This window comes from Arachis stenosperma, chromosome 9, assembly GCF_014773155.1.
Source record: "Arachis stenosperma cultivar V10309 chromosome 9, arast.V10309.gnm1.PFL2, whole genome shotgun sequence".
Lineage (NCBI taxonomy): Eukaryota > Viridiplantae > Streptophyta > Magnoliopsida > Fabales > Fabaceae > Arachis > Arachis stenosperma.
In genome coordinates this window covers 146,819,659-146,845,777 of record NC_080385.1, presented here as the reverse complement: position 1 = coordinate 146,845,777, position 26,119 = coordinate 146,819,659, and the positions used below count along the sequence as shown (strand labels likewise).

General features: G+C 32.3%; 2 protein-coding genes across 7 annotated transcripts; one reads left to right on the top strand and one right to left on the bottom strand.

Annotated features, from left to right (window-relative positions):
• The first annotated feature begins 17,423 nt into the window (after nt 1–17,423).
• LOC130950792 (cysteine-rich receptor-like protein kinase 10) lies at nt 17,424–20,307 on the top strand. Of its 4 annotated transcripts, XM_057879382.1 has the most exons (7): nt 17,424–18,418; nt 18,660–18,786; nt 18,885–18,966; nt 19,034–19,224; nt 19,391–19,628; nt 19,731–19,879; nt 19,987–20,294. In XM_057879382.1, the coding sequence occupies exons 3-6, from the start codon at nt 18,950–18,952 to the stop codon at nt 19,792–19,794; spliced, it is 510 nt and encodes a 169-aa protein (XP_057735365.1). In that variant the 5' UTR covers nt 17,424–18,418; nt 18,660–18,786; nt 18,885–18,949; the 3' UTR covers nt 19,795–19,879; nt 19,987–20,294. The 4 variants fall into 4 exon arrangements, 3 of the variants coding, with proteins under 3 accessions (XP_057735365.1, XP_057735363.1, XP_057735364.1); XR_009073729.1 differs by having other exon boundaries at nt 18,660–18,966; nt 19,054–19,224; nt 19,987–20,307; XM_057879380.1 differs by having other exon boundaries at nt 18,660–18,966.
• Nucleotides 20,308–20,366: 59 nt separating this feature from the next.
• LOC130950790 (PIGF/3-ketodihydrosphingosine reductase fusion protein-like) lies at nt 20,367–23,416 on the bottom strand. 3 transcript variants are annotated; one of them, XM_057879377.1, is made up of 8 exons: nt 22,810–23,416; nt 22,613–22,678; nt 22,270–22,339; nt 21,706–21,760; nt 21,476–21,524; nt 21,177–21,244; nt 20,929–21,037; nt 20,367–20,738 (listed from the first exon to the last, which is right to left on the bottom strand). In XM_057879377.1, the coding sequence occupies exons 1-8, from the start codon at nt 23,089–23,091 to the stop codon at nt 20,625–20,627; spliced, it is 813 nt and encodes a 270-aa protein (XP_057735360.1). In that variant the 5' UTR covers nt 23,092–23,416; the 3' UTR covers nt 20,367–20,624. The 3 variants fall into 3 exon arrangements, with proteins under 3 accessions (XP_057735360.1, XP_057735362.1, XP_057735361.1); XM_057879379.1 differs by having other exon boundaries at nt 20,929–20,999; XM_057879378.1 differs by having other exon boundaries at nt 22,270–22,312.
• Between the last annotated feature and the right edge of the window lie 2,703 nt (nt 23,417–26,119).

The following is a 26,119-nucleotide window of genomic DNA, read 5'->3' as shown; positions in this document are numbered from 1 at the left end:
GGTAAATGTAATCTTCCATCTTATAATTTGTAGGTTTCAATTCCATCTTAATGTTATGAGTTACTGTAGTTTCTGATCCATAGATTGATGTATCTATCTGCTATTGTAGTTTATTTGGGATTCAAGCTGCTAACCAAGATCTTGTACAAAAATTCCAACAGTTAATTACTCTTATTAAACAATTGGAATTACAAAAGCTATTTAAACTAGATTACTATTAAAACACCCTTGCAAGAATTTTCACTATTTGGCTGCATTTGCTAAGCAGAATTTTTCTACTTGTTCAGTCGAGGTAAAAGAATGCAGTTTGCAAATTTTTCATTTTGTTAAACATAAGAATAGGAGAACAGCAAAAAATTGCACCTGTAACTAACTTGCAAGACATAAAATACACATTTAAAAAAGGGTGGAGTTACTATTGATAGAACCAACTAACCTCATCAGCTAACACTTCATTGTTTTTCATTGCATTGAGCTAAAAAGCAGGTACTCCTTTTTCTACAAAACCAAATCAAAATATTATCAGTGAATGAATTGAAATGCTATTTAAAGAAAATGTGTGATCTTGTAATTAGTACCTTCATCCTCTTCAGCACCTGCAGTTTTCTCCTCTGCTATTCCTTCAACTTCAATGACACCATTAACTATCTAAAAGCGCTGCATCCATTAAGAATTAAACAATTCGTCAAAATTAACAACTAATATCAAATCACATACATCAAACCAAATTACCCTAATTACATCAGCTTCAGCAACTTTCTGCTGATGAGCAGACTAATACCCTCCTTAGATTCTTGTGGGCACTCTAATATTACTTTTAGATCAAGACTATACTCTAAGAAAATGAATGAAATGCCACTTTGATTCTAGACATATTATGTTTTAATACAAGGTTAAGGGTCAATGCTTCATCCATCCTTCAAGCCTAAACAACTTCTACTTATGTGAGGTATACCACATATAAGAACTATTCCCAACGCAAGCAAAATGTGAACTTCTAAGTTTAAGTTAAGCAATCTTTATTTCAGGCATTAAATAAGCCCAACAACACATGAAGTCAGTATTTTGTATTAACAACTTCTGGAGAGGCAGCAGCTATGTATGAGCATGAGAATTCATCAACCCAGTTAAATAGTTTCCAGTTAGTAGCAGAACAAGAAAATTACAAATACAAGAAATAGAAAGGGAGGAGCTCTAAATTACGACGGAGATGGTTGAATGGAGGCAGACAATGGCAGAACGGTGGCTGAAAGGCCGCGGAACAGAGGCTCGAACACGCGGCGTAGAGGACTGATTAGGGTTTTGGTTATTGGTTAGGGTTCCTCTGTTCAGTCCTCTACGCCGCGTGTTCGAGCCTCTGTTCTGCGGCCTTTCAGCCACCGTTCTGCCATTATCTGCCTCCATTCAGCCATCTCCATCGCGATTTAGAGCTCCTCCCTTTCTATTTCTTGTATTTGTAATTTTCTTGTTCTGCTACTAACTGGAAACTATTTAACTGGGTTGATGAATTCTCATGCTCATACATAGCTGCTGCCTCTCCAGAAGTTGTTAATACAAAATACTGACTTCATGTGTTGTTGGGCTTATTTAATGCCTGAAATAAAGATTGCTTAACTTAAACTTAGAAGTTCACATTTTGCTTGCGTTGGGAATAGTTCTTATATGTGGTATACCTCACATAAGTAGAAGTTGTTTAGGCTTGAAGGATGGATGAAGCATTGACCCTTAACCTTGTATTAAAACATAATATGTCTAGAATCAAAGTGGCATTTCATTCATTTTCTTAGAGTATAGTCTTGATCTAAAAGTAATATTAGAGTGCCCACAAGAATCTAAGGAGGGTATTAGTCTGCTCATCAGCAGAAAGTTGCTGAAGCTGATGTAATTAGGGTAATTTGGTTTGATGTATGTGATTTGATATTAGTTGTTAATTTTGACGAATTTTTTAATTCTTAATGGATGCAACGCTTTGAGATAGTTAATGGTGTCATTGAAGTTGAAGGAATAGCAGAGGAGAAAACTACAGGTGTTGAAGAGGATGAAGGTACTAATTACAAGATTACACATTTTCTTTAAATAGCATTTTAATTTATTCACTGATAACATTTTGATTTGGTTTTGTAGAAAAAGGAGTACCTACTTTTTGGCTCAATGCAATGAAAAATAATGAAGTGTTAGCTGATGAGGTTAGTTGGTTCTATCAATAGTAACTCTCCCCTTTTTTAAATGTGTATTTTATGTCTTGCAAGTTAGTTACATGTGCAGTTTTCTGCTGTTCTCCTATTCTTATGTTTAACAAAATGAAAAATTTGCAAACTGCATTCTTTTACCTCGACTGAACAAGTAGAAAAATTCTGCTTAGCAAATGCAGCCAAATAGTGAGAATTTTTGCAAGGGTGTTTTAATAGTAATCTAGTTTAAATAGCTTTTGTAATTCCAATTGTTTAATAAGAGTAATTAACTGTTGAAATTTCTATACAAGATCTTGGTTAGCAGCTTGAATCCCAAATAAACTACAACAGCAGATAGATACATCAATCTATGGATCAGAAACTACAGTAACTCATAACATTAAGATGGAATTGAAACCTACAAATTATAAGATGGAAGATTACATTTACCTGAAAGAACTGTTCTAGAGTGTTGTCAGCTTCAAAGGGCAAGACTCCTTTTAGTAGCTTCCATATTAGATAAAAGATCTTTAATGTCTGCCTCCATTCTCCTTTTCATGTTGAAATACTCCATATGTGCTCGTTCTAATGCTTGAAGTTCTTCGAGTTTCTGCCTATGCATTTCCTCTGTCTCACCCAGTCTCAGCTTCACAATTCACTGAGTATACTCTTCATCAATTTTCTCACTCTTTGCAAGGGCAATACGTTTCAACCCTTCAACTTCTCTTCTTGCATCATCAGCATGTGGCTGAAATATTTTAGCCTCTGCTTATTTGATTTTAACAACACTCTCCAATTCATGAAAACATAAGTCTTTTGGGACAATACTCATTTGCAGCTCAGGCGCCAGAGTCCTTTTATCATCTTGATCAAAGCTGGTAAGGATGTTTGCTGGCCTTTCTAACACATGTTTCTTCTCCGAATAAGTAGATTTCAGCCAAGAAGCTTCCTGGCTTGGCCCAACTATCCCTTTGATTTCTTTACTTCGTTCTTTCCCAGATAAGTTTGTAGCCATTGCTAATTTAGAAGAACCCCCATCTGAAATATGGACAACATGTAGGGTAAAAAGATGCAAACACAATTTAGCTTGAAAGCACTAGGAATTTAAACAGGAAAAAATAAAATCAAACTTAGAAAATAGCACAATCTAAGATCTGAAATAGTATGCTTTATAGGCAATTAGGCATGATACAAATACGAAAAACTACAGTATTTGATATCTATCATTTGCTAACATAACTACATAAGTGCAAATACTTTCAATATTGATGCTTTGATTTGAAGATTTCAGCTTTGCTTCAGCATTATTGCTCTTTGCCTAATTGAAGATTGTTGATCTCCTTACTTTATTTATATATAAATAATGTATTTTGATTAGTTTTCTCCATAGTTTATTGATTTTGATCCCCTTGTCTGTTTTGATTTTGCATCTGGAATCAGGAGTAAATATTTAAACTATTAGTCTCTAAAATTTGAACTATTAACTAATTTTGCAACAGGGTAATGGTCCAAGAGATTGAGATTTTAAAGATTGAAGTGATGCCAGGATGGAGAAAAAGAACAAAGATAAAATTTGAGGGCAAGGGTGATGAGAAACCTGGATACCTTCCTGCTGAGATTCCTCTAGTAGATGCACTCACAGGGTGCTCTTTACTAATTCCTATATTAGGAGGGGAGAAGTTGACTTTGTAATTTGAGAATACTGTTGTATACCATGGATATGTTAAGGTTATTGAAGGTCAAGGCATGCCAACCCTTAAAAACGATGGGAAAAGAGGTGACCTCCATGTCAAGTTTCTAGTTGACTTCCCCAAAGAATTGAGTGATGAACAACAGCAAGAAGCTTTTAGACCATCTCCAATAGGAAGCTCATTTCAGTCCCTATTTATGGCCCTCCTATCATAAAAAGTAACTCCACATCAGTTTTTGCGTCAAAAACAATAAATAGGAACTCAAAGAATCTCTCTCTTCTCCATTAGAAGGAACTAATTTTAATCCCAATTGTGGTCCCACTTAATTAATTATTTAAAGTAATTAAAATTAATATAATTATTATTTTTTATAATAATATTATTTAAATTTATAAATTCAAAATAATTCAATATTATAAAATATTAAAATAAATAACTTAAATTTGGTTAATATTTTAAATTTTATAAATAAAAATAAATAATCCAACTAAAAATTATTTTATAATATGTAAAAATTAAAGTTATTTTTTATGTAAAATAAATTTAATTAATTATGATTTAATATAACAATATAAATAATATTTGATATTGATTTAACATAATTAGTTATATTAATTATAATTTAATATAACAAATTATTAAATAATTAATATAAATAATTAATTAAATAGATATATAAGTATTTAATATAATAAATTATTATAACTATTAATAAATTAATTATAATTTAATTATTTAATATATATATTTAATATATTTTTTATTTTTTTATTAACCTACCACATGGCATGATTTTATTGGTTGTTACAAGTCTCTATTTAGAGGGACTCTCAACCTTTATCCACGTGAAGAGCCCTCCTTCCCTTTTCACTCCAATGGTAATTGAGTCCCCATATGTCAGAAGAGGAATTCTATTTCTTAGCATTGGAGTTGCTCTTAGAATCTTAGAAAATTGTTGTTAATGATGATCGTAGTTGTACATTTGTATATTTTATATGCAGATATGAAAACAGTTGTTAATGAAAGATATACAATTCATAACTCAATGTTGGCATTGGATTATTTCTCCATAAGAAATAGTTGATAATTACATATATTTGTGTATATAGTACCTATAACTAGTTAACCACTGTTTTATGAATATCTTACTAGACTTTGCTATAAATTTTATTTTATTCTGTATTCAGCTCCTAAAATAAAAAGTTGGTAAAATAAATAAAAAATCTAATTATTCTTGAATGAAAATGATAATTAATTTTTATTTTATTATTTTAAAATTTTTCCTTATATTAAAGAATCTTTTTTCTCCTACTTAGATTCTCATTGACCTTTACATTTTGACAGCCAGTATCTCGTTTGGAACTGTAAATTCTTTTAGACATTTTTTTACCCCGTCCTTGATCATTAGACCCGCGTCCATGTTTATTACCACTTCGAACAATTTTTTTGAAGCAGATTTATCTTTAATGAATTCACCATGCCCTAACTCTGCTGGTTCAACCTCTCTATTGCATTTGAAGGACGTATATCTTGAAGGAAGCTTCTACTAGAAAGAAAGAGCGAGTTAGATGCTTTGAGTTTTCATTATATATCATAAAAGATCTCCTGCTCTCCACCCATATGCTCAAACGTAAAAAGTTAAACATCAGGATCATATGTTTAAATTGATTTAGTATCCACTATATTTCTTGCATTATAGAAAAAATCGATCAACCTTTCAAGACCAAAATGAGGATTTAGTCGAAAAGAAAAAAAGAGAAAAAAGGAATCGGCTTCCATCTCATCGCTGGATCCCCGTTTTTTTGCTTGAAAATTTATGTCGCAAGGAAACACCTTTCTTATTAGTGATACTGAAAAATAACCCCTTCTTGAGAAATAATACCAGCTTACATGCGGTTTTAACAAACACGATTCAGAATGTTATACACAAACCATATATCAACAAATGTGTATTCACATTTAAGCTTTGACCGCAGAATCTGAGATGGCTTCTTGACTCATTTTGCTTAGACACCTACGAATAACCTGCATTGCGATTCCCAGTGTTTCTTTATCTGTTTAAGCCTCTCTACCCTTTCTGATTGAGCCCTTTCCTCCCAGTATTTCTGGCAGCTGTACAAGTATTTCAAACATTAGCTTATTAATAGAGTTACAAAGGATACACTGTAAGCACTACTCCAAAATTGAAAGTTAAATTCTTTAGAGCTATAGATTCAAAAATTATTAGATACTATTAAGGGTCTGTTTACTTCTTTTCAATGATAGTACTTTTTGTTTCCAGGTTAAAAAGTTTTATTATTTTCATTCTTTTCTAGTTTTCTTCACAAAGTTCTAAAAATAGAAAACAGTATGCAATCATACAGAAAACAGTTTATGAATTTTGAGGTAGTATCTTCTACATTTTGGTGAAAGCTAAAGTTTTTTCTTGGGTTTACAATTCTGACACAATCTCTAACTTGATTAGATCTATTTGCATGGCTACATCCAAGCAACAATAATATACACATAAATAACTACAGTGGGACTATAATCTGAATGAAGATGCTCGGTATGTGAATAAAGCACAAAAAATTTAGTTCCAATACACCCAACAACTAATAATGAGTTAACTTACCAGGCATATAGAACAAGTCAAGTTGATATCAATTTTGATGGAATCAAGTAGCTCCCAAGTGAGTGTTGGTTTTCCATCCTTAAACGTTAGAGAACAACCATCAAAGAAAGCATGTGCCTTCCTAGACTGGACCTTAGTTTCCCTCAGATTGATGTGGAAGGCCATAAGCTCACAAAGCCAAAGACTTTGCAAAATTTCCTTGTGCATACTCTGGACCTGTGACTTGAACATTTGTCCTTGCCTGGAATAATAAACCTGCATGCAGTGACAAATACAATTGAATTAATTAAGTACTAATCGTATACAAATTAAAGAATTAATTAACACGCCTCATAATAATTTTTCACCTGAATTGTCCAAACATAACAAGCAAAAAGGGACACAAATAATGCAATACCTTATTATATTTCTTCAGTATTTTTCTGTTGAAGGTAGTACTATATGAATGAAGAGCATACTTTATTAGCTAACCCACTGTGAAAGAGTTTTCTGGTGACATGAAGTTTCCAAGGTATCATTCCACCATACCCTTTTGCTTGTAGTACCCCTTCTCTGCCAAGGCCTTGCTCATAACCTTAACAATGATTTCCTCACGCAACCAATAGTCCTTCCTGTTGATTTTCTCCTTTTTCTTCTCCTCTTCCCTTATCAATTCTTCCAAGGTTGACTTTCCTCCATCGCCACTCTCTTCTCTCTTCAAACTATTTTCCGAATTTCTTTCCTTGTATTTATCTTTCTCATCCTCATCAAACACAGCCTTCTTCGATGAATTATCAGAATCATTAACAATGGAGTAATTCACAGTAAAAATAGTAAGATTTACAGATTAATTAATACTTATTCAACAATTATTCAACCCATAACAAGTTCACAAATTAACTAACAACAATTATTCAATAATTGTTATAAAAAAATACCTAGAAGCTAGAAGCCCTAGAACAGAACAGAGCAGAGCAGAGCAGATTCTGAGTAAGAGGAAGACAAGGGCACGACCGAAGGGATGGCAGGTGGAACAGAGATAGCGCCGGTGACGATGGAACAGAGCTGCACGACGGAAAAAGGAGGCAAGCCCAGCGACGATGGAACCGAGCTGCGTGACGGTGCTTTCAAAGGTGAAACAGTAGCTGTACAATGGTGGAACAAAGTTGCACGATAACAACGGTGGCTTCGAAGCTCGTTTCGGCGACGGCGGCGGGAGATGGATGGAGGTGAGGGAGTGAGATCGATGACGGAGAGAGGAAGGAGGAGCTCGAGGGTGATGGGAGGGATGGGTTCGCGTTTAGCCGTTGTGTAGAGCTAAGGTTGCTCGGTTGGGTAATTGGCTAGGACATCCCAGCAAAATAATGGCGAATTGCACGCATAGTGAGACAGATGAGAGAGATCGAGGAGCAAAGAGGATAGGAAGAGGAGAGAAGAAGATGAAGAAGACTATCCTTCATAGGCGTGAACGAGAAGGTTTTTGAACCGAGATGAAGAATAATTTTGATTTTTATTTTTTTAATATGTTTAACACAGATAAAGAACAATTTTAATTTTTTATTTTTTTAATATGTTTTTATTTTGTTGTTTCAATTATTTGAAATTATAAAATTAGGATTAATTGAATTCTAAAATTTAATTAATTTAAAAGGATATTTTTGTCTAATCAAATAAAGGAAGAATGTTTAAGTCTTTTTATAAAATTAAATAAATAAATATTTTTTATTTTTATTTAATTAAAAGGGTGTTTTAGTAAAAGTAGTGATATACTATATATTTAAAAAAGAAAAAATTAAATGCTGACGTGGAAAATAAATTCCACATATCTTATTGTTATTTATTCATATTTTAAATGTATCGATACGTACAAATTTATTATCGTATCGTAGCAAACACCTTTTTTATTATCAAATATAAAATATATATGGTTTATTTAATATGTTTTAATTTGAATATATCTGCAGTTTATAATACTTGGGATAGCAGCTTACGCGGAGAGCAACAGTAGGGTTCAGCTCAGAGGTTGACAGAAGCTATATAATTAGTTTGATGAAGCCAATGAAAAAATAATAATGAGTATTTGTGTTTCATGTCTTGTGGTCTTGTGGGTGTTTTTCTTTTACATAATCATAAGCAAGCCTTTTATTATTATTGGAGGCACATTTTATTCCTTTGACTTAATATTTATTAGAGAAATACTTACGTGATTGACATTTTTATATAAAATGATATTATAAATTTTTAGATAGTTAATTAAATATATTTAATTAAATATATTAAATTATTTAATAATATTTTTATATAAAAATACTATCATAAAAATATCCACTCATTTATTATTTCGTTTCCTCAATATAATAATTAAATGAAGTTTCAAGTGTTACCACTCAACCGTAAAAGTAATTTTGCAAAGAAATTAAATCTCCTACCAAAAAGCAAATTAATAAATAATAATAGTTACGATACATATACAAATAATAAGTTTAATTATTTTTCTAATAATGTATGAGGAAGTACATATTCTATTAATAAAAGCAATGATGCTCAACATTAATTTATCCAAAACTCTCCATCAATCCTTTAATAATGCACCAATTAATTACTTAATTAGTAAGAAAACAACAGAATGAATATTATATGGGGAATAGATGCTTTTTAGTAAAAAAAAAAATTAGATAGTATTAATTGTGATCTTTTATCTTTTATTATTCTCTTTTTTATATTTAGTTTTAGTCCCACTTATATAATTAATAGTAAGAAATACTTTATTTTTTTAAGTGTTAAAAAAAATTAGAGAAGATCCATACAAACTGAAACCTTTCTTTTCTTGCATTTTCTGCATACGTATAAAACTCTTATTGGTTGGCTGATATACACAAATATATTTTAAGCAATGTTTAGTTAGTGGGGGCATCTAGTGTACAGATGCACTTGTAAAGACTTTTGTCTTTTATGGTTTTGAAAGCGTGTCACTAAAAGTGTTACTTAAAGAGAAAGTGTTACCCTTAATCGTTAACTTGGCTCTGATACCAATTTTTTAATATCTTTTTCAGAATTTCCATGAACTCTTTTCAAAATTTCCATTAACTTTTCATATGAGTTTATAATTTGTATAGATTTGGTTGGTGATACTTTATAGTTTACAATTTCATAATCAAAAGTATTAACCATTTCTATTATTACTAATTCTGACTTCATTTTTATAGTTTTTCAATCTTGTTTTAGTTTATAATATTCTTTTTTGCATGGATTATTGTAAATAAAATCTTTTATCTGTTTGTCTTTTTCTTTAATATAATTTTTTAAATCCTCAAAAACTTCTTTTATTTCTACATTTTCTGTTGTTTCTAAATATCTTTTTAATTTTTCAACTTCATTCTCCATTTTTTCTTTTAACAACTTTAATTCTTTTAAGTCATAATATGGTTTTTCAGGCATTTATAAATTTTTTAAGTTTAGCTCCAACTTGTTTATATTTGTTCTTATTTCTATCCTTTTTATTATAAGGTCATTAATTTCGAATTGAAGATTATTTAATTCCCTCTTATACTCCTTTATTTTACTTTTTAATTTTTTCGCCCTTTTTCTTTTTATTTTATTTTCTGGTCTTTCAATCTTTGTATACTTCATTATTTATCTTAGTATTTCTGCAAATTCTATCATCGATTCATCACTATTTTCTAGAGATTCTATTAATTTTTCTAACTCTTCAACTTCTCTTTTCAATTTGCCATAGATTATTTTTAGAGCTTTAAATGCTCATTGATTTATTTCAGAAAACTGTAAATAATTCAACCGATTTTCTCTTTCAAAGAGTTCTTGTTTCTTGTCTTGATAGGTTACATATATTTTTTCTTTATTTATTGTCATAACTTAGTGTTTAGGGTTTCATTTAATTTTTCGACCTTTTTTGTTAATTCTTTTATTTCAGAATTTTCTTCTTTAGACTTTAACTTAGATAAACTTAAAGGGCTATTAATTTTGGATTCTCTTATTTGAAAATTCGATGAAACTAATTTTCCTGATGGTTCTTTTAGTAAAAGAACTGGGTTTTCAATAGCTTTATATTTTGGTATTTCTGTCTTTACAATTTTCTGAAATAATTCATCAACATAAATTCTTTCTCTGTTTTTAAATATTATACTATGATGGCTATTTGTTAAAGCATAATTTATTGCATATGTAATTGAAAATGGTTCATCATCTTGTTCCATTAGATTCTTTCTGTGAAATTTATAAGCCAAACTTATAGATCTTCCAAGATTTTCAGTTGACAAAGGTATAGCATATCCAAGATGGGCATTGAATTTAACATTTACGTTTGCCAAGTTTTCATGAACAATTTCAATTATTTGATCTATTGGGTCATCAGTAATTCTTTTGTCACAGATTGCTAAGCTTATTGGTGAATTAATTCCTTTCATATATGTAGATTTGATTAAGACTTGTATAGTACTAATATGAATCCATCCAATTTTAGATCTTTTTTGTTGATCCTTAATTTTCTCAATCTGTTTACTCAATTCTTCATCATTTATCAAAGCTATTTCCAGTTCTCCATTGGCAGATTTTATCTTTATAGGGGCTTCAAGTTGAATTTTTCCATAGTATATTATATTTTTTCTATTAAAAACTTCTTTTAAAAGATTTTATTTATTAAAATTTTCATTTGATTTGAGATTTAATTCTGTTTTTAGAACAGCCTGTTTTTCATTATTTAATAATGCAGATAATCTATAATAGTCAGATTTTTCCGTTAATTCTAAACTTTCTAAATAATTCATAACTAAGAGATTAGGATAAAGGCGTACCTTTCTGGAGAAAAACTTCTTTTATTTAGAATATTTTACATAAGATGTTTTTTATCTCCAGAGGGGAGATTGTAGATACTAACTCCAGAGGGGAGTTTAGAATTGGTTTTTCCTAAGGGAATTCTTCTTCAAACTATAGAATCGCCTCGGCAGCTTCCTCCTTGCTCTCCTAGCATATGAGTACTCTTAGCCTCCTGCTTTCTATGGTTTGATGATCTCTACAATTGCCTAAGCAACCTATTTATAATGGTTGGGTCTGATGGACAATTCCCATCCTTACCCTTCTTATGACGTCATTGCTTACGTCATTGTTTATTATCTTGCACCAGCTACATTGTTGGTGCTCTATGACCTAAGCGCTTACGTCATTATGCAATAATGTTGAGAGATGCTTCAGATGTGCTGTCCTCCTCTTTCATTATGTAGCCTTCAGATGCGTTGTCTCCTTCCTTTATCATGTGGGTTGATTCCGTTTCATTATTGCTTTCTTCAGATAACTCTGAGACACATAGCTGGCACTTGTGGTCTTCTCTGTCTTTTATCAAATAGCAGAGATTCTTCTTTATCCCTTCGGGGAGCTTTTCTAAGAGCCCAGATAAGTTGTAGAATGCTGATTCAAATTCCACTAAGAGTCTCATCTCTCTTTCTTCAATTTCATTCCTTTTACTGGATATAAGCAAAGTATTTCTGCTTTTATAATTGATTCTTGTGTGAGATTCCCTTGTTATCCTTTGAGTTCTTTCGAAGACCCTTGCTAGTGTGCTGGCTAGTCTTCCTTCATGACTGTAGATTGTTAAATCTTGAACTTGATCAATTGGTTGAAAATTTCCTGGGAAGACGGACATGAAGATTACTTGATGTGCTGGAACCAAGCATTCTTCTTCTTCATTAAAAATAGGTTGACTATTCGTAAATTTTAGGGATATATCCCTTGGATTTACGTTGTCAATCATATTTTTAAATCTCTTTACTGCATCAACGAATCCTGCAGGAAACTCACTAATAATTTTTAAATCATTAAAAATTAAAATTGTATCAATTAATCCATACTGGAAAAACTGATAGGTGTCAGATGGGGAAGCATCTGGAAATATAACAAGCTTTGTTAGCTGTTCTTTGGCAATAGGATAATATCCCAAGATTGCCCTTTTTTCTTCAGTCCAATTTAGGACTATGTTAAGGGTTTCTCTGAGATTTGATCTACAGATCCTTTTCTTTTCCTTGATTTCAGCCCTTGTAGGAATGTTTCTTATTATCCCTGTTCTCTGGGTTTGAATTGGAGCTTTATCTGCTCTTTTTAGGGTTTGCTCTGAATGAAGAGTTTCATATTCCCTGAAGGATTCTTTTGCTTCTTCCAGTGTTAAAAACCCTCCTTTATGAATTATCCTTGATTGATGTGTAAATGGTGCTGCTTTTTCCCAGGCATCATATACTCCTTTCATGGGGCCATTATAAATTACATAATATTTTTTATCTTGGGTGGATTTTTTGATAATTTCAGCAATTGTTTTGTTTTCTGGAATTTTTTCTTCACCTGATTTGTCCACCACGCTTAGCTGGCTGAACTTTGATGGTTTTGGTTGTTGTATTGATTTCATTGCTTCGATGGCCTTCTTGAGGGATTGGATCTGTATCCTTATTTGCTGACAATGCTTGCATTTTTCGAGTTCTTGTTCGTATTTTTGAATTTCTTGATCTAATGCGTTGTAGACGAACTCCATTCTCTTGTTAATGTATCTGCAATAACATTTTGTCACCCTTAATATATTCAATTTTTATTGGATATTGTAACAAAATAATTGCCATCTTACCAATCGTCCATGATTATAATCAACTTTTAAATTATATCGTATAAAACCTGTTAGGTAACTTGAATCTGTCCTTAATGTAAATTCTTTGGGTAGTAAATCGATTTTCCATTTCTTAAGAGATTTAATTGCTGCCAGAGTTTCCTTTTCATGAGTGGTATATCTCTGTTTTGTTGGAGTAAAAGTTCCTGAAATATACCTGCAAAGTAATTCTTTTGGGGGATATTTAGAATTTAGTGATTCTTTTTCTTGTTCTAAGCTTTTTATAGCTTTCTTAGCTTTTAGACATCCTGACCAGGTTATGTCTGAGGCATCTGTTTCTACTATTAAATAGTCATTTTCTTCTGGAATATAAAGTTCTGGATGTTTTTCACATAATTCTTTAATTCTTTGAATTTGCATACTATCCTTTTCATCCCATTTCCATTCTTTTTTAGTACTTATTTTTGGAAATAAGCTTTTAGTGTATTCTGTTATATTCTTTAAAAATCCTTGATCAGAAATATAATTTATACACCCTAAAAATCTTTGTAATTGTTTTCTATCTTCTATTTTATTAGGAAATAAATTTACTTTTTCTAAAACATTTGGTTGTAGTTTTAGCTTTCCTTCAGTGGATAGAATTAATCCAAGAAACTCTATTTCTTGTTTTGCTATCTTTTGCTAAGAACTAATCCTTTTTCTTTACATCTTTCTAAAACTATTAATAATTTTTGAAGATGATCTTCTTTATCCTGTTTTGTAAAAATTAGTATATCATCAATGTACACTAAAACAAATTCATTTAACTCCTTTAGATTTTCTTCCATAAATCTTTGATAAATACCTGGGGCTTGTTTTAATCCGAATGGTAATACATTCCATTCATAGAGCAACACACTTGTTGATTCTTTTGTTGGGCAAGTAAAAGCAGTTAATTTCTTTGTTTCTTCGTCTAAACGAAGTTGCCAATATCCTGATTTTGCATCAAGAGATGAAAACCAAGTTGCTCCTTTGATTTTTTCTAAAATAGAATCTTTTCTTGGAAGTTTATGAGCATCACCAATAGTTGCTTCATTCATTTTCTTATAGTTTATTACCATTCTTCGTTTTTCCCTTTTAATTTCATTATTGTTTTCAACGTAAAAAGCTGGAGCTGCATGAGGACTTTTACTTAATCTTATAATTCCTTTTTCCAAAAGATCTTTACATTCTAGTGAGAACTCTTCTCTATCTCTTGCGGAATAAGGAATTTTATTTGGAACATTTATCTCTTTTGTGGGATCTTTTAATTTAATGCTTACTAATTCGTTATTTGTATTTTTAATATCTAAAGGATTTTCAACACAAATTTCATTCAAAAGTTCTTCTATCTTTATTTCAAGATTATTTTTTGGAATATTTATCTGAAAGTATAGATTTAAATAACATGTTTCTAATATAGAAAATATTTTAAATTTTAAGATCTTATCTAGTAGTAGTTGGTATTTTTATACGTTTTGATTTTTGATTTATTGAAGAATCGTGTGGAGCTTTTAAAACTATATATGTTAATTCTTGAATGAATGGATGATATAGCTTTAAAAAGTTATTTCCTATGATAAAATCCATTCCAGAATCTAACATATATATAGATGGAACAATGAATCTATAATTTTGAATAAAAATTTCAACCATCTCTGCTTTTTGGTCAATTTTATGTATTGATTTGTCAGCTATTCTAACTCTTAATGGTTTCTTTAATTTTTTCCAATCAAGTTTTATATTTGAACTAGCAAAGCATTGTGTTGCTCCAGAATCTATGAAAGCATTTATAAATTTTTCTGTTATTTTTATAGTAATAAATGTAGCATTATTACTCAGTCTCTGAGTCTGTTTCTGAGACATATTCAAAAATATAGTCTAAGTTATCATCAGATTCTTCTAATGGTTCCATGAGACAAGACTTAGCAATTTCTATTTGTTTAGTAAGATCCTTTTTATCCTTCTTTTTTGGGCATTCATTTGCGTAGTGTCCTTCTTCTTGGCAATACCAACATTTACAATTTTCTTTTTTATTCGGGCAATAGTTATTTCTTTGTCTTTTGTTTTTATTGTTATTTTCTTTCCTAAAATATCTCTTTTTTCTCCAGTTTGGATAGTATTTTCTTCTTCTAAATTGATATTTTCTTTTTCTTTGAAAATTTTTATTAGGACCATATTTTTGAGGTATCTCTTCATTATCCTGACAGCAAATTTTAATTATATTTGCAAATCTTTTTTGAGTTGCTTCTTGCATACAACGTTCTTTTATTTCCTCTCTTATTGCAGAGGTTGCTCCACCAAAATTATTTTCAATTGTTCCTCTATTTATTTCTCTTATAAATCTTCCCATTATAAATTCATTAGCAGGATATGGAAGTTTTGTTATATACATACTGAGATAATGATTTTTATCTTCTTCTTTTAATTTGTAATAATGTATTCTATATTCACATATATAAGACTCCACATTACATAAATCATATATCTGAATATTAGCTAAATGGTTTTTTGCTTCTTGATATTCTTTATTATAGACTTCTTGTCTATGATCTATAATATTTTTTCCAAAAAATTCTTTATATAGAATCATCATTATATATAATATCTTATCATAAGCTGTTGTTTTTGTTTCTAATTCTTCTATTATTTGGTTTTCTATTGATGTCATATAATCTCTTATAGTTCCTTTAGTATGAAATCCTATGTAATTCCAAATGTCTTTTCCAGACAATTCACTAAGTTTTGGATTAGTAAAGGCTTCTAATAAGAAGGAATTCAACCAGTTTTCGAAAATTTCTTTTTCGTTCTTTTTGCAGTCTAAATCGAGCATTCTTTCTCCTTCCATTTCCTGGATTTTAGGAATGTATTTTGATGGTATTTTTGTATATTTTGAATCTTTATTTATAAATCCTTTTTTAAAAGCATAATTATCAAAACCTGTTTCCCATTTAAATTGAGATTGATTATCCTTAGATGTTCCAGCTTCATTTTTTACTTGTATTGGAATTGCTTGTTCTTCGTCACTTGAATAGTCTAGAATGTGTTCTTCATTTTCTATATTTTCATCATTTACTAATTCTTCTTCTATTTGAAAACCATGTTCCATAATATTATTTTCTTGAGCCATTTTTAATTGTTTAAAAAGCATTGTAACTTCTTCTAATTTTTCTTCGATATTCATAATTTCAATGGTGGTTTTACTTTTAACTCTGTTATGTTGATTATATTTTGAAAATTTTCTTCTTTGGGATTCTCTTTTTCCTTATTTCTTTGAAATTTTATAGATACTAATATTTCTTCAAGCATATCTACTATAGAATTTAATTGTGGGTTAAAAGTATGATGAAGATGTGGGGAATCATTTCCATGGTAGCATTTTTTAGAAATTCCATGTGAAAAATAAGTTTTTTCAAGTTTTTGAAGTCCCTCAATAAAACTTATAGTAAAATAAAGATTTTGAGAAAAATCATTTTGTATTAATTTTAAGAATTCAGTGTCATTACAATTAACATTGGTTAAAATCATTAATTTTTGATCTATTAGTTTTGATAATTTAATTATTTCTTTTCTTAAATCTTCTAATTTACTTTTTTCCATTAGGTGACGCTTTTCTTTGTGAAGGGTTACGGTTTTAAGTTAAAAGTGTGGTTTTAGAATGTGTGGTTTAAATTTTGGCACATAAGCACATCTTTAAAACAACATCTTTACCATATATTTCACCTTAGTTAATATATATAATCCATGGGTGCAAGTTTGGAGCCTCCTAGGTCCTACCTTGACGCGACTTCCTCGCCTATTGTTGAATATATTACTTTTCCTACCAAATAACCAAAGAAAATTATGCATTTCGTATCATACTAAATAATAATACGACACCAAAAAAAAAAAATACTAAATAATAATAGAGAGAAAAGATCTTGAAATCTGAATTTGTTTATTTTAACTTAACTTGTTTATGGCTGTTAAGCACGTACCACGGATGTCAACTAGTGTATGTAGCTTCTCTCTTGTTAAGAGAACCTCAGAGATAGAGTGATCGAGTACTAGAGTGGCAAGCTGAATATTTATATTTTCTTTATATACAAATTACTTCAACCAATTTTATTTGAATAATTATAAATAAAATAAATACATACATATATAATACGAGATACTATATAGTATATGAAAAAGTATATACATTATTGAACATTTTAACTAACCACTTCAAATACGAAAGAATAAGGAGATAGACCCGGTCATCACATTTGAATCCTTTTTGGTTTATAACATTCCCACACCGCCAATTATCCTTGTATAACAACAAATTAAAAGGTAATAATAATAATAAAAATGAAGCTGCTCTTCTGTCCAATTCTCCTTAAGTAATAACCATGCATCTACCTTAATTTCTCATCTCTATTCTATGTTCTTCCAGATTCTCTTCTACCAAGCACACTCTTGGATAAAAGCTGGTTACTGGTTTTACGGTTCTGGATTTCCCGTTTCTAACATAGAAACTTCTCTCTACACTCACCTCCTATGCGCTTTTGCTGATGTCAACGCTTCAACCTATGAACTTTCCATCCCTTCCGATGCTGCAGCATCATTTCCTTCTTTCACAGCCACTCTCAAGCACACCAATCCATCTCTATCTACACTTCTTTCTTTCATGGGTTTCTGCTAACACTACCAATGACTTGAAAAACATGGGACTGCTCTTTCAAGAGTGGAGAGAAGCTGCAAAATCTGAGGCAATAAACTCCACCAACAATAATAATCAAAGAACTGATTTTAACTGCGGCTGTTCCATATCAACCAGGTTCTGATTTTGGTTCTTACCCTGTGGAGTCCTTTAATGATAACTTGAATTGGGTAAATGTTTTGGATTATGATTACTACACACCTCAATCAACAAATTTCACTGGAGCTCATTCAGCCTTGTATGATCCTTCTGGTGATGTCAACACAGACACCGGAATCAAGCGATGGATAGATAGTGGGGTATCTGGTAGTAAGTTGGTTTTGTCGTTACCATTCTATGACTATGGATATGCATGGAAGCTTAGGAACCAAAGGGAGAATGGAATAGGTGCAGCAGCAACAGGTCCAGCAATCACAAAAGGAGAAGACATGACCTACAAGGAAATCAAGGATTATGTTCAAAGATATGAAGCAACTGTGTTGTATAATGCTACTTACGTGGTCAATTATTTTTCAATTGGGTCAAATTGGATAGGATTTGATGATGCCGATGCTGTTAAAACCAAGGTGTCTTATGCTAAAGAAAAGAAACTAGGTGGTTATGTTGTATGGCAAGTTCCCTATGATTATGACAAATGGCAGCTTTCTAGTGCTGCAGGTAAAGAAACTAACACTGAAAATTAATAACTAATTTGATCCCATTCTTTTTTCTGCATAATTACTTGTGAGAAATGCTATTCCACCATCAAAGTTTACTGTTTTTCACCGTCATTTTTAGCCATCAACCTAATTCCTTTAATCTAGTAATCTAACAATGGCCTAAAACAATAAATTCTGATGACATTCTAGTATTCCTCGTTACTTATTATTATGGATATTAATTTTTCCCAGCTCAACAGGTGGTTGGCGGCGGAGGACACCATAATTGGCGGTTACCGGTGGTGATCACTTTGACAAGTGCTGTATGTATTATTCTATTGGGTTTCATAATTTACTACATAAGAAGGAGACTACTAAAACCAAAGGGTAAGTTCTTGTTGATTCATTTGTTACTTAGGAATCATAATTGCGGCTAGAGATGCAGGACATTTTTCTGATTGTGTTCCTGATGTGCAAGTCTTTAGCTTGTGTGATATTGAGTTAGCCACTGATAGATTTTCGATTGAAAACAAGCTTGGTCAGGGTGGCTATGGTCCTGTTTACAAGGTACAGAATCTAACAACAGCACATTAATCCTAAGATCATGATATCTAATTACTGATATTAAGTACAGTGCCTATTTGATTTCTACAGGGAATATTACCAGTGAAGAAGTTATCGATGAATTCAAGAATGAGGTAACACTGACTGCAAGGCTACAGCACGTGAATCTTGTTAGGTTGTTGGGTTTCTACATTGATAGAGAAGAACAGATGCTGGTGTATGAGTACATGCCAAACAAAAGCCTTGACTACTATCTATTTGGTCAGTAATCTTCACTTGTCTAAACGCTAAATGAGTGAATATGTAACATATTGTTTCAAGTTTTGATGTTTTAGTAGCTGCTCATATAAATGATATACGATCAAAGGATAAATTATGGACAAGACAATTAACCAGCATTTTGATCCATGAATTGCTTCTATATCAGACCTTATCAGGCGGGTTCTTCTGGATTGGAGCAAGCGTGTAGCTATTATTGAGGGTGTTACTCAGGGACTACTTTATCTACAAGAATATTCTAGATTAACAATAATTCATAGAGATATAAAAGCTAGCAACATTCTGTTAGATGGTGAGATGAAACCAAAGATTTCAGATTTTGGTATGGCAAGAATATTCTCAAAAGATGAGCAAGAAGCAAACACGGCCAAGATTGTTGGAACATAGTAAGCTTTTTATTGGACCTAATTAAAACATTTCTTCTAGAAGATTTTTTCTTTTCATCTAGCTTTCTAATGCATCATATTGCTTTTCTTTCTCTAATGCAGTGGTTATGTCTCTCCTGAATACCTTAAAAAAGGCTTGTATTTCAGTAAAATCCGATATGTATAGCTTTGGAGTTCTACTTCTGCAGATAATAGGTGGCAAAGTAACAAGATATTATGGCGAGCACGAAAACTTAACCTTGATGGAATATGTAAGTAAAGATACTATCTATAGCATGTGATTAATGTTTTATATAGTTTCGTTTGATTTTAATGAAGAAGTCCATGGTTGTGACTAATGAGGAATTGGTTTCTTCAGGCTTATGAATTGTGGAAAGAAGGAAGAGGCACGGAGTTTGCGGATTGAGGTGCATACAAATAGGTCTATTATGTGTGCAAGAAGATGCCAATGACAGGCCTTCTGTGTTGGAAATTTCTTCTATGTTAAGAAGTGAAACTATTCTTGCTACAATAAAGAAGCCAGCGTTTTCAACAGAAAAAGATATCCACGAGCAAGGTGAATTTGTTATGAAGCAAGAACATTATTCGGTTAACGAAGCAACACTGTCTCAGATTGTAGCAAGATAGTGCTGGAAAAAACTTTTGGACGTGTAGTTTTTTATTTTCATTCTTGTACAATGGTCAGTAATGTTCATGCAAAGATTTGCTTACAATTCTCAGTTTGTTGATTGATTGGACTAATATTAGAACTGTCACAAAAATTCTGAATTAAGACTTAACCAAATATCCAAGAACAAACTTGCACAAGAAATTGTCCACATGTGTACATGATTTCAATTAGAAAAATACATTAAATTCAACCAAAAAAAAAAACTAGAAATGTTAGGGGACAAACATTTTTTCCTTGCGCTTAACTTGCATTTGAACCAATACTAGTTAATTTTTCCATTTTTCATTCAGAAGATGAATCAAATTTTCCTGTGGCCAATCGGGACTTCACGTTTGTTTGACATGCTGCGATCTAGCATGAGCAAGAACAAAGACACATGATGCTACCAATCCCACCATGTACCCACCTATTGCTCCATAGCTCACACAAATAGGCCATTCCTAACAAATAATGGAACATTATTAAGATCATGATGGCCAAACAGATTAAAAATAGTTTTAGTAAGTATAAGAGTAGTGTTACATCTAAAGTGAACTCTCTTCATAGGAATAGAAGAAATTATAGACACATGACCAGTGGTAAGTAACTTGTGAGTTGAGATGGGAGAAGAGTTTATAAAAAGGAGATTACCTGCCATGGCCTCTCCCAGTCAAGTGGCATTGGCCAAGCCCCAAACCAGCCCCCAATAACTGCTCCATGAGCTGGCAAACAAATCAAATACTCTACAGATCCATTTGGCCTAAATGTGAATACAAGGAGAGGGGGGGAAATGTAAGGAAAATACAAGAATGTCTGTGTGCAGCATGGTAAGAATGTTTTTTCTCTTTTGTTTTTAATGAAGAAACATGGTAAGGAAACAAAAAATACAAGAATCATACTGTGTTTGTGCAAAGATCCGCTTCCAATGAGCCCATGATGAACCAAGAACACATGATGCTGGAACCGTCTGTTATAGTACAAAATGTGAGTTTATACACTTAATTTATACACAATCACGAGCCACAGGCCTAAAAGAAATCTGGTAATCATACATCTGAAAACTGTTTCCAAGAATGCAAAGTATCCCCACAAAATCAATGGACAAAAATACATTACACCACACAAGTCAAATATAAAACAACAATTGAGTAGTCTTCAAGATGTAAAATAAGAAAATGGTAATAAAATAGACACTCACTGTGAACAATGACATCATAAGAGACCAATTTACAGTCTTTGGGAGAAACCTGAGTTACAGAGACTTGCGCAAGTTAGAATTATATAAAATACCACACATTTTGCTTCAATTAGAATATACATACATACTTTTAACCCCTTATTTCCTCCTCAACAGCAATAGCGTTGCAGTCTTATGCAGATTGAAATAACATAAAACAAAAAACTGTATATACCACTTATTTCACATACTGAAATGTGACAGGTGCCCCCAAAGCAATAGCTCCTAAACAATTTAGTAGCGCCCCTGTAATAAAAACAGTGAATCAGTTAGCTTAAAAAAAATTAAAATGAGTCAGCAAAGAAAGAGCACAACACAAATAGGGATGAGGAAAATACACAGGTAAAATAAAAATGAGGAAAGGATTCTTAATAACTTTGTTTAATTTTAACTACTCTAAAAAAAAGCAGTCTGGTATACAAGTACCCCGCATTAATGCAGAATCCGGAGAATGGCTGCATCCAAAGATTGTAATATATGCAGCCTAACCTGATAATCACATCAGTGGCCTTTACACGGCTTGAACCTATGACCTTGATTTAACTACTCTAATGCCAGAAAACACTTTTATGGCTCAATCTATAATACATTGACTTCCCAAAAGAAAACTATTTCAGGTTATTGAAGGAAATAACAGGCCAGCAGTGCAGTGGCTGTGAAGAAAAACTCAAAAAGGATGGTACAAACACAAAAAGCAATGACATCCAAATTGATCAAGAACAAAGACAAAAGAGGAAGCATAAGTTTCAACTAACCTATTGGAACTGCTAGCAAGCCACGTCCAACGGCTCGCAGGTACTGCACATGACACACGAAAACCAAACACTAAGAAATTAGATCCTCCAGACGAGGAAACCGCATGTGCTCGAAATTTCTGTATTATTGGTAAATTAAACAACAAACATATATAAAAAATATAGAAAAAATATTTTAATTTTGAAGTCCAATGAACATGAATTCCCAACTACATTGTTATCACTATCAAATGAAGATAAAGGCCTTTTCCATTTTTTTTTCTTTTTCTTTTTTTCTCATGTGCTTCCGACTAAGTTCAGACAGTCATATAAGGGGGAAAATTTTGAAGAAAATGTAAGCTACCATGCACTGCCGGGGATTCTGTCGATAGCGACTGTAGAGAAGGATCACAATTGGAAGCTCCACAAGCTGGGATTTAAAAAAGAAAAACGATGCAGAATAAGGCAATAAGAAAGTTTTTTTTTTCTTCCAAAAAAAGGAATCAACGGAGCATTACAAAAACATTGAAAAGAGAATAACTAAGGAGGAATAGAAGTTACCCAGATGAAGAAGATGGTGCGAGAAGGATCAGTGACGAGGTCTATAGAGAAGCCACTATTAGCTACATAGAACGCTAAACCTAACCCCAAAACGGAAGAAAGTGTGACGATGAATGCCTCTGAAGGTGAGATTTTCGGTGTCAAGGGGGCATCTACCGTTGAAGGTTTAGTTACCGTCGTTTTCTCTCTCTTTTTCCGGCGATCCATGGAGGAGAACACTGCCACTCCGGGATCCGAAGCTGTAGTGTTAAGGAATGTTGACTTTTCTTGGGCTTGGCCCATACAATTAAGTTGGGCTTTTAATGTTCACTTTACTCTCGCAAACCATATTATTCCACTCACTCAAATATTACTGTCTAATCCTTTTCTTGGGCCTAGGCCCCGTTTACTACACCAAAAAAAAATCCACTCACTCGCTCACCTTATTCCAAGATCCAAATCATCTTATTACATTCATTTGACCACATTCAAATAAACAAGAAGGTCCTAAGTCCTAACGCAGACCCTCACTCAGCAGGAGAGCGAGTTCTCTCATAAGGAGAGCTTCTTAGAACGTAAGGTTCTAGTGGATCCCGTACTCTGATATCATCTCTTTCAGCAAAACCAACCTACAACAAGAAAATATTTTAGGTTAGCTATAGATTTTACCCACATATAACACTGAATCATCAAGTATTACACACCAACACTCACACAACTAGAATATCTACACACCACACATAAAATACACAGCACAAAAGTATGGCAACCTTTGGTTTGGAACCAATAAAAGGAAAAGTGATTGCAATCAACCAGAGAATAGAAGAGGAACACAAATCTGACTGCTTCAACTTGGTGGGCAAGATGATATCGGATAAGGAACTAAGTTTCAAGGTGATAAGGAATGCTATTATGGGGTTATGGGGAAATCCATAAGGAGTTGTTATTTCGGAGGTAGGAAGGAACAAGGTCCTTATCAGCTTCAAAGATCAGAGGAAAGGGCTTCAAATATTGAAGGGAGGACCATGGAGTATAAGAGGGCAGCTAGTTAACTTGCAGATGTGTAACCAGAGGGAGTCCATACATGAAGTAAACCATGATAGAATAGAGTTATGGGTGCATATGCATGGGTTTCCACAGGCATATCTCAACAATAACACTGCAAAAATCATTGGAGCCAAGATGGGAATAACAATGGAAACAGAGGATCCAAGAAGCAGCAATATGTTGGAGAAATCATTTCTCTGGGTGAAAGTAGCTTTGGATATAACCAAGGTTCTGAAAACCGGACCGATCATCGAACCGTTTGTTATTGGTTCACTAGTTTATTGGTCTAACTGGTTTAACCGTGGTTCAATCAGAAAAACTGTTTTATAATAAAATAATAAATAAATTATAAATAAACACTAAAAACAAAAATAGGACAAAAATGATTTTCTATTATTCCACAAGGCCTATTGATACCTGAAAAGGTATTTACCCTTATGATTATCAATTTGTCATTCAGTTTGTTACTAATCGAAATTTAAGAAAAAGCTCCACTGTTCCCCACTACATTGCCTTAACACAAATCCTGGAATACACAATGCTCTCTTAATTCCAAATTAAACTTGAAAAGTCCAAAATCACACCATGTATTCAAAAGATAAATAAATAAATAAGATAATCATATTCTGCTACACAGAGAAGCCTGAACAGGAGTGATTAAGATAAAAGTTAATATCAAAGTGGTGCTTTACAACCCTAGACTACTTACAGCCATCAAATACTGCTAAAATTGACATCAGGATGTGTAGCATCATGTAATTCACTCAAATAAATCCTATTGGAGAAAAGTTGAAAGTTGAAACCAATCCAAAAATTTATAGTACAACATAATGCTTCTCAATGTAGCTAGACTAATACAGAAAAGTCACACAGTTTAGCAAATCATTATTGCAAGCCAGTCTTCTGAATAGGTACTCTTATTCCCATTCCTCCCAGCAACCACTAATGTTGAGCATTCAGGACTGGCAACAGCATTGAAAGGGAATATGACAGTAACAGTTTCTTGCAAGTAAGGGAATCATACATGCCACAAAAATCCCCCATAATGATAATGGAAAAATCACCTTCAAGATATGAGAATAATCCCCCTTGCTGGACCAGTTTAGTAGTGATCAAGTATATATCACTTCATTAAATAATGGTATTAGTTACTAATACAATCTGTTAAAACTTTTTGGTAAAGGAACCCATCAAATCCTACAAAGGAATCAAGCTGAATCTCTTCTACAATAGCTTTCTACAGGCAGGGACAAAAATAACAAATTTGAAAGGTGAAGGGGTTTCTGGTCGGGAGGGTTGAGGAGGAAGGGACTAAAAATTAACAGAAAGAAAACATATAATAATTAACCACCTGAAACAGACTTACATCAGAAGACACATCATTAGACATGAACAATTCTCAGCAACAAAATTCCAAGCAGTGAACAAAAAGAAACCCAACATGCACTATCCTTCTCTAATTTACCAGACAAAAACAGAAAAATAGAAAAACAAAGTAATCCACCTACTGACGGAGAATAGCAGAACAGAAAAACAACAGAACCAGAGCTAATCAATAATCAAATAATCACTCAATACAAAATTAAAACCACAAAACATTCAAATTTTCAATAATCATTCGATGATTTTTAAGCAAAGAACGAAGAACAAAGAATGAAAAAAAATGAAGTCATTGCCTTCGTTCTAAAGCGCGACCGAGTCGGAGACCACGCGACGAGCACGACGACGAACGGCGGCAAAAGCGTGGCTGAGCAAACGAAGAGAAGACGGCGGACGGCGAATTCGAGAATGGAAGTTGCGCTTGGTGAATGAAGAGAGGGGTTGGAGACTCGGGCTCGACGCCCAGACGAAGACGGTGGTGTTGAGCGCGACAGATGCCGGCAGAAGAGCGGCGGTGGGGGAGGCTACTGCTAAGGTTTCTTTTTTGTTTTGGATTTTGGGGGAAATAGATTGAATTGAAGGCTTGAGGAGTGAGCTGCGTTTCTTTTTTTTTTTTAAAACCGGCCTGGTCCCGGTTCGGTTTGCCTGGCCGGTTCAACAATATAAATAATATTTGATATTGATTCATTTAACATAATTATTTATATTAATTATAATTTAATATAACTAATTATTAAATAATTAATATAAATAATTAATTAAATAGATATATAAGTATTTAATATAATAAATTATTATAATTATTAATAAATTAATTATAATTTAATTATTTAATATATATATATATATAATATATTTATTATCTTTTTTATTAACTTATCACATGGTATGATTTTATTGGTTG

Coding starts and splice junctions, on each gene's coding strand:
- LOC130950792 (XM_057879382.1), top strand. Junction 19,225..19,390: donor CCTTGACTACTATCTATTTG/GTCAGTAATCTT, acceptor CTTCTATATCAG/ACCTTATCAGGCGGGTTCTT. Junction 19,629..19,730: donor GCCAAGATTGTTGGAACATA/GTAAGCTTTTTA, acceptor TCTCTAATGCAG/TGGTTATGTCTCTCCTGAAT.
- LOC130950790 (XM_057879377.1), bottom strand. CDS start 23,091: ATGGGCCAAGCCCAAGAAAAGTCAACATTCCTTAACACTACAGCTTCG. Junction 22,340..22,612: donor AGAATCCCCGGCAGTGCATG/GTAGCTTACATT, acceptor CTAATTTCTTAG/TGTTTGGTTTTCGTGTGTCA. Junction 21,761..22,269: donor CTTGCTAGCAGTTCCAATAG/GTTAGTTGAAAC, acceptor TTTTTATTACAG/GGGCGCTACTAAATTGTTTA.